At 35.5% G+C, this 14,590-nt stretch overlaps 1 protein-coding gene and 1 long non-coding RNA gene across 4 annotated transcripts; both read left to right on the top strand.

The window, feature by feature from the left end:
* The first annotated feature begins 2,646 nt into the window (after positions 1–2,646).
* LOC145134173 (glutamate receptor 3.6-like) lies at positions 2,647–8,910 on the top strand. Of its 2 annotated transcripts, none has more exons than XM_079069061.1 (7): positions 2,647–2,919; positions 3,008–3,233; positions 4,261–5,585; positions 5,664–5,941; positions 6,205–6,236; positions 7,321–7,727; positions 8,306–8,910. In XM_079069061.1, exons 1-7 carry the CDS (start codon positions 2,827–2,829, stop codon positions 8,717–8,719), a joined length of 2,775 nt encoding a protein of 924 aa, XP_078925187.1. In that variant the 5' UTR covers positions 2,647–2,826; the 3' UTR covers positions 8,720–8,910. The 2 variants fall into 2 exon arrangements, with proteins under 2 accessions (XP_078925187.1, XP_078925188.1); XM_079069062.1 differs by having other exon boundaries at positions 2,992–3,233.
* A 2,388-nt stretch (positions 8,911–11,298) lies between these two features.
* Positions 11,299–13,346, top strand: LOC145134076 (uncharacterized). Of its 2 annotated transcripts, XR_013718888.1 has the most exons (4): positions 11,299–11,517; positions 11,872–11,997; positions 12,149–12,832; positions 12,928–13,346. It is a non-coding gene; the product is annotated as an uncharacterized LOC145134076 (long non-coding RNA). The 2 variants fall into 2 exon arrangements; XR_013718887.1 differs by having other exon boundaries at positions 11,299–11,997.
* Positions 13,347–14,590: the final 1,244 nt, after the last annotated feature.

Raw genomic sequence — 14,590 nt, 5'->3', positions numbered from 1 at the left:
CACTAGCAGGCTCGCAACATGTAGGTGTTGTGAACGATGTGTTCACCCGGTGTACTCTAAACCCTGGCGATCATGCAGACTTGGTGCCTAAACCTTGGTGATCATGCAGACTTGGTGCCAAAACCGTGGCGACTATGCGGACTTAGTGCCTGTTGTATAAACACTGGCGACTATGCAGACTTTGTGCCTAAACCCTGGCGACTATGCGGACTTAGTGCCTGTTGTATAAACCCTGGCGGCTATGCAGACTTAGTGCCTAAAACCCCCGGTGACGATGGACTTCGTGCCGATTCCTTAGGATGATCCTTAGGAATGAATGAACGAGGAATAGTTGATTCTTAGGGTAGATCCTTAATAGTAAAGAAGATAATGGGGATGGGTAATTGGGTTGATTGTTTGATGTTTAAACATAATAATTATATTATTGTGGGTTGAAAACCCTATGTACTCACCAGGTTTTCCAACCTGACCCTCTCCAGCTTATTTCTATCACATGTGTCGATATGAAGTTACATTGCACTGAGAGATTTAAAAGAGATGTAGATCACTAGTGTAAATGAATGTAAGTTCTGTTTATGCTTATGTTTCTGTATTGACGATGACATCCCTAATGTTTTAAAAATGAATAAAAATACATTTCTTCGGAAATGTTTTGATAACGTATTTATAATGTTTTACTGGGAACAAATTCCGCAACATTTTTATTAAAAGAAGTACTCTGATTTTTATAAAGCATAAACAAAATCGGTCTTTTCTGGCCGTGAAAATAGGGATTTCACAGTATTTTTTGGAGCATTATATAACATAACACGATTTACCACATCACATCGATCATCTAACCATTGTAAAAGTACAAGAAAGTTACATTTATTATCTGAGTCGTCTGTCTCGTCACGACCATGAAATGTCAATCCTTGACGCAATAAGAATCTAACACAATCAATTGAAGCATTCAAACGAAGGGACAGAGGGCTCGTGGTACCTGCTGCCCACCCTTCCTCCTCTGCTTTGAACGATATTCTTTTTCTTGCAAAGTGATTTGTTTATCAAAAGCAGTAGTTATGGATTGCCTTTGGTTCATCAAATTTTGACACTTTTGGATAGTAATAATATGTGGAGTTCCAGCTTTATGATCATCTAGTCCTGATTTCCTATTCCAAGCTTTAAAACCAGATTTCACAAAATGATCTGATCTACCTTGGTTTGGTATATCGGATTTAAATAGATAACAACATAAACAAAATGCGGAATTATCTTTTATACTATATTTTAACCAATATTTATTGTCATCAAACCAAGATATATTGAATCTTCATTGTTTACCCTCAAAAACACCTTGTGAAAACTTATAGTTTTGAGGTTGGAAAGGTCCTTTTTGCAAGTATGCTCTTCTAATTTCATCTTTTTGATTCACATGATAATATTCCATACCTGGTTGTTCTGTCAGGTCAATAGGTAGTGAACTTAAATCAACTATCATATGTTTATGCTGCTCGTTATCTTCTTCAACTGTATTTTTATCACCATTTTTTAAAATACTTGAATAAAGACATTCTTGATTTTAATTTATGAAACAAACAACAATTCACAAACAACAATCAAATATTCAAACAAATGAACAACAATCCAATAATCAATTGACACTGAAAATTAGAAACAATAAAAAAAGCCTATTTAGAAATTAGAATCATGGAATAATGCAATCAAAAGTAACAATTGAGAAAAAAAAACCACGATATTATTAAAATAGTTGTAATCGGCAGTTAAGTAATTAACAATCCTAAAAGTGGAGCAATTCATGGGATTTGTGAAGATTTTTGATTTGGGAATTGTAAATCACCGATTAACCATTTGTGGTATTAGAATTCCAAAACTAAAAAAATTAATATATTATTCACAATTCAAAAAATGACAAAATTAATAAAATTGAGTAATCGAGTAATATACCTATGGTGGGCAAATGCCAAATGGGTATAATATGAATATATGATCGCCCCTTTGATTGAAGTTTAAGCCTTCATGCGTCTGTGAAAACTCTTCGGCTGTTCGTGAGGCACCTTAACCTTTTTTTTTTTTTTTTTTTTTAAATTTAATTTGTAATGGGCTATGCACATTGGATTATACCCTAAAAACATTGGGCTACTAAAACATAGAACAAATGCTCTAAATATCTAATTTATTATTATATACATTTTTGTCAAAAGTATTTAGATGGTTCACTCATATTTTTTAAGGTATGTCCCACTAATTTATTATATATAACTTGTAATATAAAAAAAAGGTGGGTCAAGCTACCCACCAAATATGTATACCGGGCTATTGAAATCTTAGTGACTTAACCGGAACAAAAAATAACGGTGTCAAAATCGCAAAAAAATAGGGGTGAATTTTGAAATAGATATTTGAAAGACAAAAGATAAAATTTTGAAATACGTAATCAAATAGAAGGGTTATAAATGCATATTATGTAAAAGGTTTGTTGAAATCTAAAAGTAAAATTTGACAAAATAAACAGAATCAAATCACCTCCTCACAGTTCAATTGGAATTTTTTTATCTAGAATATAGAGAAAAAAAAAGGTAAAAGAATCTCACTTTATGTAAGATAGGGAGCGCCGTTGTATTTTTTTCTCGCCATGCATGTTGTTTCCCGAAGTGTTTCTCGCAGGGAATGCTTATCTATCTTTAGTTTATGTTCTAAATTTGGAAGAGGGCAAATTTGCGTCAGTACATTAAGGTGAGTTCATAGATGGATGCGGGTCATACTGGCTATATTTGTGAAGTCTCTTTTTAAATTTAGGTAATTAGTAAGTAAAGGTAGACGACTATGAATCGAATGTGGGGATTTCTGGTGGTTTTGGTTTTCTTCAATGGATGTTTCCTTGACGATGTGCAGAGGCAGACATGCGTCCAAGCTCGGGTACAGGCTTCAAACTTCTGTTTTGGCATAAAGAATTAATGATTTCCTTTTGTTAACGTTGTGGAAACCCAGTATTTTATTATTTCAGATTTCTGCATCCAACAAGCTCAGGGATACTAATGTTCACTCGAGACCAAAAGTTGTAAAAATCGGGTCTGTTTTGGCCTTCGACTCGATTGTAGGCAAAGCTGCAAAAATTGCAGTACAAACTGCAGTAAAAGATGTGAATTCTGATCCAAGTGTTCTTAATGGAACCAAGTTGGAACTAATTATTCATGACTCCGGTTCTAGTGGCTTTGTGAGTATTATAGAGGGTATGGCTTCTAAATATTTTGCCCATGTACTTTTTCGCTAATGTTTCTATTTGTATTGGGATTCATAGACACAAAAGATACCGGAAAATGACTTACGAGGGTTGTGAGGCTAATGAACTTTTGATTTTGTTCATATTTAGTTACATTTTATCCTTGTGACCTTGTGACTGCTACCATAGGTAAAAGGATAATAATATCTTCAACAAGTCGAAAAGTATATATATACAATCATGATCCTTTTTTTTTTTTTTTTTTCTGTAATTGTAGAATTTTGTTTTTATATTTTCATAGATATTTACCGGATAACTAACTAAAATCAACTTCAAAACTTTGTTTTATTAATATGATGAAGAAGTACACGAAATTAGGAGATTTATAACACTTCCATTACGTATAAAATATCCATAACCAAAAAGGCAAATACATGAAATTAGGAATGGCAACAGCATCAAACGGGGCGAAAATAATCCCCCACCCCTGCCCTCTCCCTCGCCCCCGCCCCCGAATTCGCCTGTTTCCTCCTTTGACTCTAAATTCCCGGGTTTCCCTTCCCCCTACTACACCCTCGAATTTCAAAACCACCCCTTATGCCGATCCAGCCCCTGTTCCCCCGAATCCCCTATTAACCGTGTTTGGCCTCAAATCCTCTGTTTAATCTAATTTTCCATACTTTTAACTCGTTAATTTCATTTAGCTTTACATATTAAACTAATTATTCAAATACGGAACATATATTACACAATGACTACTTTAAGCTTAATATTTATTCTTTTAAATAAAATAGTTAAACCGTGGTAAAACTCGCGGGCGAACCCGAAAACATTGTAAAAGTACCCCGATACAGAAATGGGGTAACGCGGGGTAGGGGTCCCAAGGGGGCTTGAGATCGAGTCTGGAAATCAATTCCTAATCCACTGGTGATTATTGTTCATGTCCTCAAATTGTTTTCATTAATTTTGTTCATCTACACATTCAGCAACAATATTTACTTTAAAAGTTCTAACCTTATTTCCATTTGATGCAACAGCTTTGCACTTCATGGCGAGTGAAACTGTGGCGTTAATAGGACCAGAATCATCGGATTTGACTCTTATGATATCCTACATCGTGAAAGAGCTCCAAGTTCCTCTACTATCTTTCAGAGCCACTGACCCTACATTGTCTTCGCTTCAATGTCCGTTCTTTATCCGAACAACTCACAGTGACTTTTTCCAAATGGCCGCCATAGCAGACATAGTCGGGTATTATGGATGGAGACGAGTGATCGCCATTTACATAGACGATGATCATGGTAGGAATGGAATAACTTCATTAGCAGATCAATTCGCATCCAAAAGGGGTAAAATCTCCCACAAAGCGCCTATCAAACCCAATGCTACACGTAAAGACATACAAGATGTTTTGCTTCAGGTTTCGTTCATGGAATCAAAAGTTCTTGTTCTTCACACTAGCACGAACTGGGGATTAGATATACTTGATGTTGCTAAAGATCTTGGTATGATGGAGAGTGGGTACGTTTGGATCACAACCGATTGGCTTTCTACGATCATGGACATAAGCTCGCCATACCCTAGGAAATCTTTTGCTTCTATGCAGGGAGTTATAACATTGCGATCATACATAAAAGATTCAGAACATAAAAGAAAATTTATTACCAAATGGAAAAACTTAACTACGTATGGCGTGAGTACGTATTCTCTGTACGCATACGACACTATTTGGCTCCTTGCTCGTGCTCTTGATGATTTCTTTGATCAGGGTGGAAAACTTTCCTTCTCCAAAGGTCCTAATCAAACGAAGGACTCACAAGGTGGATTACTGAATATCGATTCATTGAGTGTATTTAATGGTGGGAAAATCTTGCTTGAAGACATCTTAAAAGTCAAAATGAACGGATTAACAGGACCAATGGAATTCACTTCCGATAGAATGCTGGTTTTTCCTGCATTTGAAGTTATTAATGTGATGCGTAATGGGTTTAGGAACGTTGGGTATTGGTCAAACTCCTCACGTCTATCCATTTCTCCTCCAAAACCACCCAAAACGAACCAATCTAATTCCACGCAGCTGCTGAATAACGTAATTTGGCCAGGTGAAACAGTTGATAAGCCTCGCGGATGGATGCTTCCACAGAATGGAAAACAAACGAAAATTGGGGTTCCAGTTCGAATCAGTTTTCAGGACATTGTGAAAGAAGTCCAGGGGACTAATAGGTACATGGGATACAGCATCGATGTGTTTGTTGCTGCAATAAACTTGCTACCATATGCTGTTCCATATCAGTTCTATCCGTACGGAGATGGTCGTCAGAACCCTAGTTACACTGATCTCGTGAATTTGGTCAATGCTGGTGTGAGTGCTCTTTTCTTCTTCAATCTTTTGTATTTAAAGCTATTATTTTTTTGGGACTTTACGCTAATGACTGTATAGGTTTATGATGCTGCGGTGGGTGACATTGCCATCATCACTAACAGGACAAGCATGGTGGATTTTACTCAGCCGTATATTGAGTCTGGGTTAGTTGTGGTGACACCGGTGAAGAAGCTAAGCTCTGGAACTTGGGCAATTTTCAAGCCATTCACTGTTGAATTGTGGGGCGTTATTTTGATATCTTTTCTAGTTGTGGGAGCAGTTGTTTGGATTCTAGAACATCGCAGAAACAATGATTTTCGTGGTACTCCTAAACAACAGTTTGGCACAACCCAATGGTAAATGTGTGTGTGTGTGTGTGTGTGTGATTGGTCTACACAAGTCAGCATACGTCCTTCTTTTGATTCTCTTCTCCCACAACCAAGCTGGAAAGATGAACATGCATACCCCTTGATTAAACACACTTCCAAAAAAGCAAGCTCCCCACTAATATGATCCATTAATGCAAATCATGTTTTGAAACATTATTCAACCGCATTAGCATTTGTATACTGCATACTTTGTTAATTTTTCACTAACAATTTGTGTTTTGTTCCTGTAGGTTTATCTTTTCTACCCTATTTTTCACCCACAGTAAGTAACTCTACATGAAACCAACTAAGGTGTAATTTATTTTTGACTTGATGGATTTAACTTATGAACGGGTGTTTCTATTTTACTTATGCGCTACATGCAAGGAATAACCACCTACTTTTACTTATTTGTTTCTTATAGCATCCTACTTCTATTTCTTATTACATAATTGTACCTTGAAACAAACTCTCCAATGATAGAAACATCATCCAAATACAAAGCAATTTTCATTGTTATACAGTTGGGAGATCTTTTAAAGTACAATGCCCTGATAGAATAAGAAACTAAAAGTGCAATGATATAATTTGGTAAATTTTTCAAAGTACAATGCCTTACATAAGAAAAATATAAAATATAATGTTGTAGCATAACAAATAAAAGGTTGATGTTTTTTATAAAATAAATGAAATTGCCTTGTTGTTTCTTGCATTTAGCCCTTGACTTAAATCTTTTGCAGAAATAATGACTTAAAAGAGAATGCCAAGGAAAAGTGGTTTTTCTGTTAACTCCTATTTTTTTACAAAATTTCCATCATTTATTGTTTTCATTCCATTTACCCAAGTGTTCCATAATTTTCTCAAATTCTTTTACACGTCATTTATCCAGAAGAACACTTGGGGGGTTTTTGAAAAGCCAATAAGTCAAAAAAATGTTTGATAAACTCAAAAACGTTTTTCAAAATATCTTTTCCATTATCTTCAAAAATGAGACTTTAAAAAGCAATGTAAAACCTTACTTTTTGAAACTCTTCATAACTTTTAAACCACAATAACTTCAAAAAAGTGATTTTAAACCAAACACTTTTGAACTTCTCAATTTATTGGCTTTTGCCACCACAAAAACTAATCCAAACATTTTTTCTAAAAACTTTTACCATAAGTCAATAAGCACTTTTGCCTAAAAACATTTTTAGAGATTAAAAAGCAATCCCAAACACCCTTTTAATTAATGGGGGAAAAGAAGCACATTGGCCTTAATAATCTTTCCTCCTCCCACGAGGGGCATTTTACCCCTTTTGACACACATTTTACTTCCTTTCACGATTTACTTCTATATGTTATGAACTTAACCATGGTTGATGCAGAACAAAACATGAAGAGTACTCTTGGTCGTTTGGTAGTCATTCTATGGTTATTTGTGGTACTAATAATCAGCCAGAGTTATACCGCAAGTCTCAGCTCAATATTGACTGTTCAAAAACTTTCTTCTCCTATTGATGGAATTGATAGTCTAATACCAAGAAAAGATCGTATTGGATATGGAGCACGTTCATTTGTCCGAGACTATTTAGTCAAAGAAATTGGCATTTCCGAAGCTAGACTTGTTCCTCTTGAGTTGCCAGAAGACTATGAAAAAGCTTTAATCGATGGTCCTAACAATGATGGTGTCATTGCAATTGTTGATGAACGTCCGTATATCGAACTTTTCCTTTCGACCCGTTGCCAGTTCAGCATTGTTGGTCCAGAATTCACCAAAAATGGATGGGGATTTGTAAGTAAAATTCTCATTTTCATGTTATATGATGTGTTTGACTTCTATAGTTAAACCGGATCATTTTTACACTTTAAGTTTCATATGAAGAAGTTGATAGTCCCGAAATCTTTTCTACAAGTTCAATTTCGTAAAAGTAACATATTTATTCATAAATGTTAACTTTCAAATCAGAATTGTTTTATGTTTAATCTCCATAGTCACACCCATGTATGTTTACCCATTTCATTTATTTGTATATTATAGCATCCTAATTTCATTTCTTTCTGTTACATCCCTTTATGTTCATTTTTTTTTTTAATTTGGCTATGTACTATGAAAATTCTATCAAATTATAGTGTTATATTTCCATTTTTTTCTTAAGAATTTAAACTTTGAAAAATCTACCCAATTGTAATGGTGGAAGTTGGTTTCTATTTTTATGACATTGGTATAAATAGGTAGATTGTTCAAAATAGGGTCCTTTAATAACTTCAATTTTGATATGAACTAGTTGATTTCCCACCATCAAATATCTCCATTTTTTGACCAATATTAGATTCAAATCATAATTTTTTTGTGTTTATGGTTCTTTATAGGCCTTTCAACAGGATTCTCATCTTGCAACGGATGTATCAAATGCCATTCTCAAACTATCTGAAACCGGAGAGTTACAAAGGATCCACAATAAATGGCTATTACGAAGTGCTTGCAGTTCACAAGGAGCAGAGTTATCAGTAGACAGGTTGGAGCTAAAGAGTTTCAAAGGCCTATTCCTTATAATTGGTTTAGCTTGTGTTCTTTCTCTTCTTGTATACTTAGTGCCCACCATATATCAGTATACTAAACGCAAACCAGACACATCTGTATCATCTGGACCAAGACACATGCAAACGTTCATTTCATCCATTGATGAAAAAGAAGATTTGGTTATTGCCCATTCCAATAAAAGGCTTAGAGGGGCAAGTTCACTTGGGAGCAACAGAGATGACGCATCTGTGAATGCCTATTGAATTTCTGGGAAAGAATCATCTTCAAACACAGTAAATTAGTCAAAACAAGGGCATTTATTTTATATACAATAAATGTGTTCATTCCACCTATGATGATTATAGGCCATGTCGGCGTCCAATTGGCACGAGTCAGGAAAGTTCCTTTCCAATGTATAAGTTGAGTAATTTCAGTAATAATAAACGTTTTATCATTCATATTGTTTATTGATTTAAAGTTCATAATATATATGGTTCGTGCACCATGGTTTGTGACGGTAAACTATAAGCCGTATGAACCTTAACGCCTTGTTCCCCAGTTTTTTTATGTAAATTCATTAAAGGAAAGGGAAGGAAAATTTTGACCGAAAGAAAGGGAGGGGAAGGAAAATATTCGTTATACCGTGTTCCCGAGTTCGAAGGAAATGAAAAGAAATGAAAGGAAAATTTTAAGTTTTTGTGTTCCCGAGTTAAGAGGAAAAAGAAAATAAAACTTGAAATTTTCCTTCCCCTCACTTCTTCCCAAATCCGCCCAATTTGGGAGGAAAATTTGGAAAGAAAATATGACTCCAAAATCTTTCTCATCCCCTCACTTTCCTTCCATTAATGAAACTCAGGAACACGATTTTCTTTCGACACCCCTCACTTTCCCTCCGTATCCTCCCATTTCCCACCTTAAGTAGAACTCGGGAATGGCAGAGGTTTTGAAATTTTGAGGTTAACATGAAATAAAATTGTCAAAAAAACCCTTAAGTTTACAATTTTTTTTACCCTAAATATATTTTTGAGTAAATTACACGAATGGTCTCTATGGTTTAGGGTAATTTGCGCGTTTGGTCCCTAACTTATTTTTTTAACTCGGAAGATCCCTACTATTTGTTTTTGTTACGCGCTTGGTCCCTGTCTTACCTAAAAGACTATTTTTTTTCTTGATTTTTTTTAATTTATTTAAATAAACACACCCCCAAACCCACCCCTCACCTTACCATACATACCCCACCATTTTTCTCTATTTAAATAATAATCTTTTTAGGTAAGACAGGGACCAAACGTGTAACAAAAACAAACAGTAGAGACCAAGCGTATAACAAAAACAAACAGTAGACCTTCCGAGTTAAAAAAATAAGTTAGGGACCAAACGCCCAAATTACCCCTAACCATAGGGACCATTCGTGTAATTTACTCTTTATTTTTTTATATTAAAGGTATTAATGCAGAAAAAAAAAGATATTTATACACGAAAAAAATGTTTAATTAAACATTCAATTTATGTTCTTTTTAAATGATATTTCTTTATACGCAAAAACTTTTCCTGTTTATACGATTTGAAATGTAAACATATATTTTTAGAAATATAAATACATATTTAAAAGTATATCAATTAAAAATGTGTTTATATTAAAAAAAAAGTATTAATACTTCTATAAACGTAAAAATACGTATTTATACTTCTATGTCAATACTTCCATAAACATAAAGGTATGTGTGTGTGTGTGTATATATATATATATATATATATACACACACACACTAGTGGCGTACCCGCGCGATGCGGCGATGCCAGATAGTTTCAATGATGTTATTTATTTCCTTTTCATGTAAGATAGTTCTTTTCAGTCTTTTGGCAGATTGTTTTGTGTCGAATAGTTCTTTCGACGAATAGTTTCTAGCTAAGCGTGTAGTCGTGGGAGCGAAAAGTTTCCTTTTCGCTATCATCTATTGCTATAATTTTTCATTTATGATTATTTAGTAGGGGCATGCCTAAAGCAAAAATGATATATATATATATATATATATATATATATATATATATATATATATATATATATATATATATATATATATATACACACACACACACACGATATGTTTTTTAAAACCAACGACCTTGTGTGGTTATGGGTGTGCAATGTGGCAGTGACAGTTAGTTTCATTTTGAAGAATAATTTACAAGCAACGATTACTCTCTCTTCCTTTTTTAGTAGGGGGGGGGGGGTTAGGGCAAGGGGTATTGTCCGGCCGTTGATTCGTTTCTTTTTTGTGGACAACAAAATGTTTGTCTTTTAGTGAAAACTTCGCTTCCGATTTTCGATTTGAGATCGGTTCATCCAGTTTTTTAGACCAGTTTAATTGGTCGGACCACTTGAACCATTGAACTGGTAAGATGCCCGACCTGATTTTAAAAACTTTGGTAAATATGATTTACAACTATCTGATTCTATTTAGAGTATATACCAACTCTAAAAAATCATCGGACATGAAAATGATAAATAAGAATGCCCCCAAAAGTGATTCTCATGCCACGAAAATATATTTAAAGTTATGTTTATATTAAAATGTATTTATTATATAATATTACTAATTCTAAGTTCCTCTTTAAACAGTTTTATGTTGTTATTGGTGGATTTTTTTTTTCAATGGGGTCCTTTTTTTTAATCTTTTTTTTATCTTTACCTACTGTTTACTATTGACGGCATAACCAACACACGTGTGTTTTCCTTTGTTGATCAGTGGCTTCAAAAATGACACATCATCGGGTTGGACGATACGTGTTGTGCCTCCATTCTTAGTCATTGTGACGCTGCCTCCCCCCACCCAATTACACCGTCAATCGAGTCCAAGATAAACACACACGCACACTTCCAGCTTCCTCCATCATTTCACTACCTCTCTCAGCAAAACACGAAGCCACCGATACTACCTCTGGCGGTCTCTCTCATCTGTCTGCTCTATTTATCATCTCCCTCTCTCTCTCTCTCAAATGCAATTCATGAAGCCACAGTCTGTCCTATCTCTCTGCTCACTCCGACGTACGAAATCAGGTAGCCACCCAACCACCTTCGACGATATTCCTGAGCGCTCTTTTGGTGCTCCGATCTCTACTGCTCTCTTCCCGTTTTGTCGCCTCCGGTCAAAAGTAACCGTCTCTCTCCCATGTTCCTTAATCTATGTCAAACACACACTCCCATACTCCATTTATGAATTTGTCAACTGAATAAAACCTCAAGTGTCGTTTTCAAATGTCAAAATTGGAATCATTTTCCCCATATAGTCAGATTAGGTTTTCCTTTTTCACAATCCATTCCTACATAGAATCTATAACTCGAACGGACTTTTGCTTATTTGGAATTCCGATTATTTGGAATTAACAATGGGTTCTTGAAGTGTTATTGCAGGATATGAAATTTGGAAGTTGATTTGATTTCTCTTACTTGATGGTTGTGGATTGAACAACTTATAAAGTTGAACCCTATGAGATACATGCCTATAAGGCGTTCAATGAAATGCCAAAGCCAATTAAGGTATTCATTCCACTTTACCTCATTCATTACTTTATTATATTTCATTTGGATTATCATAATTTCAAAATGTTCTTTAATTATTTCATTGAGATTTGTAACTACTTTATATTCTAGGATCTTGCATTTAATCTATCTCTATCTGCATTATTAGGAGACACCATGGGAGGAGAGGTCTGTACATAAGCATGAAAGAAACAAACTTTGGAGGAAAAGAAAGAGACAACGAATAAGTGAAATGCTTGCAAAAGTGATAGTGATTCCTCTAATTTTAATTTCATTTTTTTTCCTATTTTTTTATATTCATTTCTTACAAGGAACTCAATAAATTAGAGAAAGATGATCGAGAAAAAGGAGATTGCAAAGCGAAGGATAATATTGGAATTTGAGAGTAATCGTTAACTTAAGATTCAAAATCCAAATCTTAACCTTTATACAGTTATGTCATTATAATCTTAAATAAGTGGTTGAAATTAGAACATTTGTATCAGAATAGGGACATACTTTTGGAAATGAACATGATTAAGCCGAATTACGATGATTTTTTCAGTCGAAGTTGAGTTGATGCGTCATCCAGGAAAACAGGCCGGCAAATTGTTTTATGTGGTTTTTTTTTGTGTTCATCGATATCACCTAATGTGGCTTGCTTATTGTTATTGAACTATGACAGAATAACAAAATAAAGGGGAGATTGGAGTTTTTACTGCAACAAAAATAACCATTTGCTCATTTTGCCAAAAGTAACGCATCTTGAAAAAAGTAAAGAGAAAAATTGTATATCTTGGTGACTTCATTATCCAAGATATATGAGCTGCAGTACCTGCATCTTCATGTGCAGGTAACTATGTTAGTGCTAACTCATTGTTTTTTATTGCTTAGATAATAAACTTTACGCATGAATTTTGATTTTAATACTTATAATACTTGTATTAGGTTAAGGATGTGGAAGACTAATTGGCGAAATTACAGGGAGGGGTCACTTTGTTGAGCCGAAAAGTTGCTGACAAAACTTTTCCAGATGCAATCAGTCATTGGAGAAAAAAGAAACAAAATGTTTAAAGATGTGTGGGATACTATTACTGAACATTCACCCAAAAACCCAAACTAATTCAAGGTTTTGTATCTGTAAAAAGATATAAACAATACCCTTTTATGGTAGATGTAACATCCAGGATTTTTCCAGGTATTATGAGTATTTGCCTTAATTAATTTATGGGTTGTTTTGGTTGGGCTTTGACTTTGGGCCCTTAAGGGTGGGCTGAGGAACCTCGTACGCGAGGCGTACATTGCTATGTACGCTCAGCGTACTCAGGAAAAGGAAACGCGGAAGCCATGCACGTACACCCAACGTGCCAGGAGTACGCCCAACGTACGTATGCAGATCCTTAAACCCTAAAATTAGAGTTTGCTCCCTATATAAAGAACATAACCCCTGTTGGTTCAGCCTCCCTTCACTCTTACCCAGCCACCACGAAAAACCCTAGCTCCCTTTGTGTGCCTTTGTGTTCTAGAAGCCATTTGAGAGTGTTTGTGTGTTGTTTTAATGAGAAAAGAAGAAAGGAGCTTGAAGAAGAAGCAAGGATCCACCAAGAGCTTGTAGATCCAGAGGATTGACACCATTTCTGACTCCTTTGAGGTATCAAGTTCCATACTTGGCAATTGTACGCTTAGATTTGTTTATTTGGGGGTTTTTATGTCCTTTTGACTCCATTGTTGGGAGTGCTTGAGTATTCTTGGTTCCAGAGCATAAGAGTTGTCCTTTTGGACTCTTAAAAGCACGTAGGGTCATAAAAATCGGAGTTTCTATAAGGGTTAGATGGTCTTAAAGTTTGTATAATGGACCAAAATCATGTTTTGACTCCAACCATGCATGCAAGCACCTAAAGTTCGTAACTTTATGGCTTGGGAGGCCTTAAAGGACCTGGATCTACATTTTGAACGTAAAGACTTAATGGATTAAGTCAGAAGTGAAGTCCCAAGGAAACTGGGTAGTACGTTAAGCGTAAACCCTGGTACACAGTGCGTACTGGGGTGGTTCACGACCAGTTACCGGTTACGGTCAACCTCCGTTTGTGGCCAAGAGTACGCTGGGCATACTTGCCAGATACGTCGCGCGTACGTGTGCAGAATGGCAACCATGGGCCTTTGGGCCTTTGGATTGGGCCTTGAGCTTGAATCAAGCTAAGATGGGGGTAAGGTAGTCTTTACCCCAATCATGGAATTATGATTTTTGTGTTGGGACCCAATTATTAATTGGGTGATGTTTGATATTGACAGTTCGAGAATCTGTCAACCAGCAGTTGGGATTGTGTCTACGGGACTTCAGCAGTGTGAGGTGAGTTACCTTCCAGTAACGGTGGGTCTACGGCCACAATGCCAGCCCACTAGTAGGAGTTGTATGTTAGATGATTGTCTTTGTAATATTCATCTAGGTTTGCTACTACCTGATATGTTTATGTGCTAGCATGATATGTTATATGTGATAGTGGTAGTAGGAGGGGAATAGTCCCCAAGTTCGGTTGTTAGGACCGAAGGGTAGGTCGGGCACCCCAGATATGTCTGACAGTATGTTTATGCTATGATATTATGTGGTAGT

The sequence above is a fragment of the Lactuca virosa genome, chromosome 8, assembly GCF_052849685.1.
Source record: "Lactuca virosa cultivar CGN04683 chromosome 8, Lactuca_virosa_CGN04683_v6, whole genome shotgun sequence".
NCBI classification, from domain to species: Eukaryota; Viridiplantae; Streptophyta; class Magnoliopsida; order Asterales; family Asteraceae; genus Lactuca; species Lactuca virosa.
This window is presented reverse-complemented; position numbering and strand designations above follow the sequence as displayed.

Excerpts from the sequence above, each read along its gene's own strand:
- LOC145134173 (XM_079069061.1), top strand. The coding sequence starts at position 2,827 with ATGAATCGAATGTGGGGATTTCTGGTGGTTTTGGTTTTCTTCAATGGA. Across the intron at positions 3,234-4,260 it reads CTTTGTGAGTATTATAGAGG|CTTTGCACTTCATGGCGAGT; the intron begins GTATGGCTTCTA and ends TTGATGCAACAG. Across the intron at positions 5,942-6,204 it reads CAGTTTGGCACAACCCAATG|GTTTATCTTTTCTACCCTAT; the intron begins GTAAATGTGTGT and ends TTGTTCCTGTAG.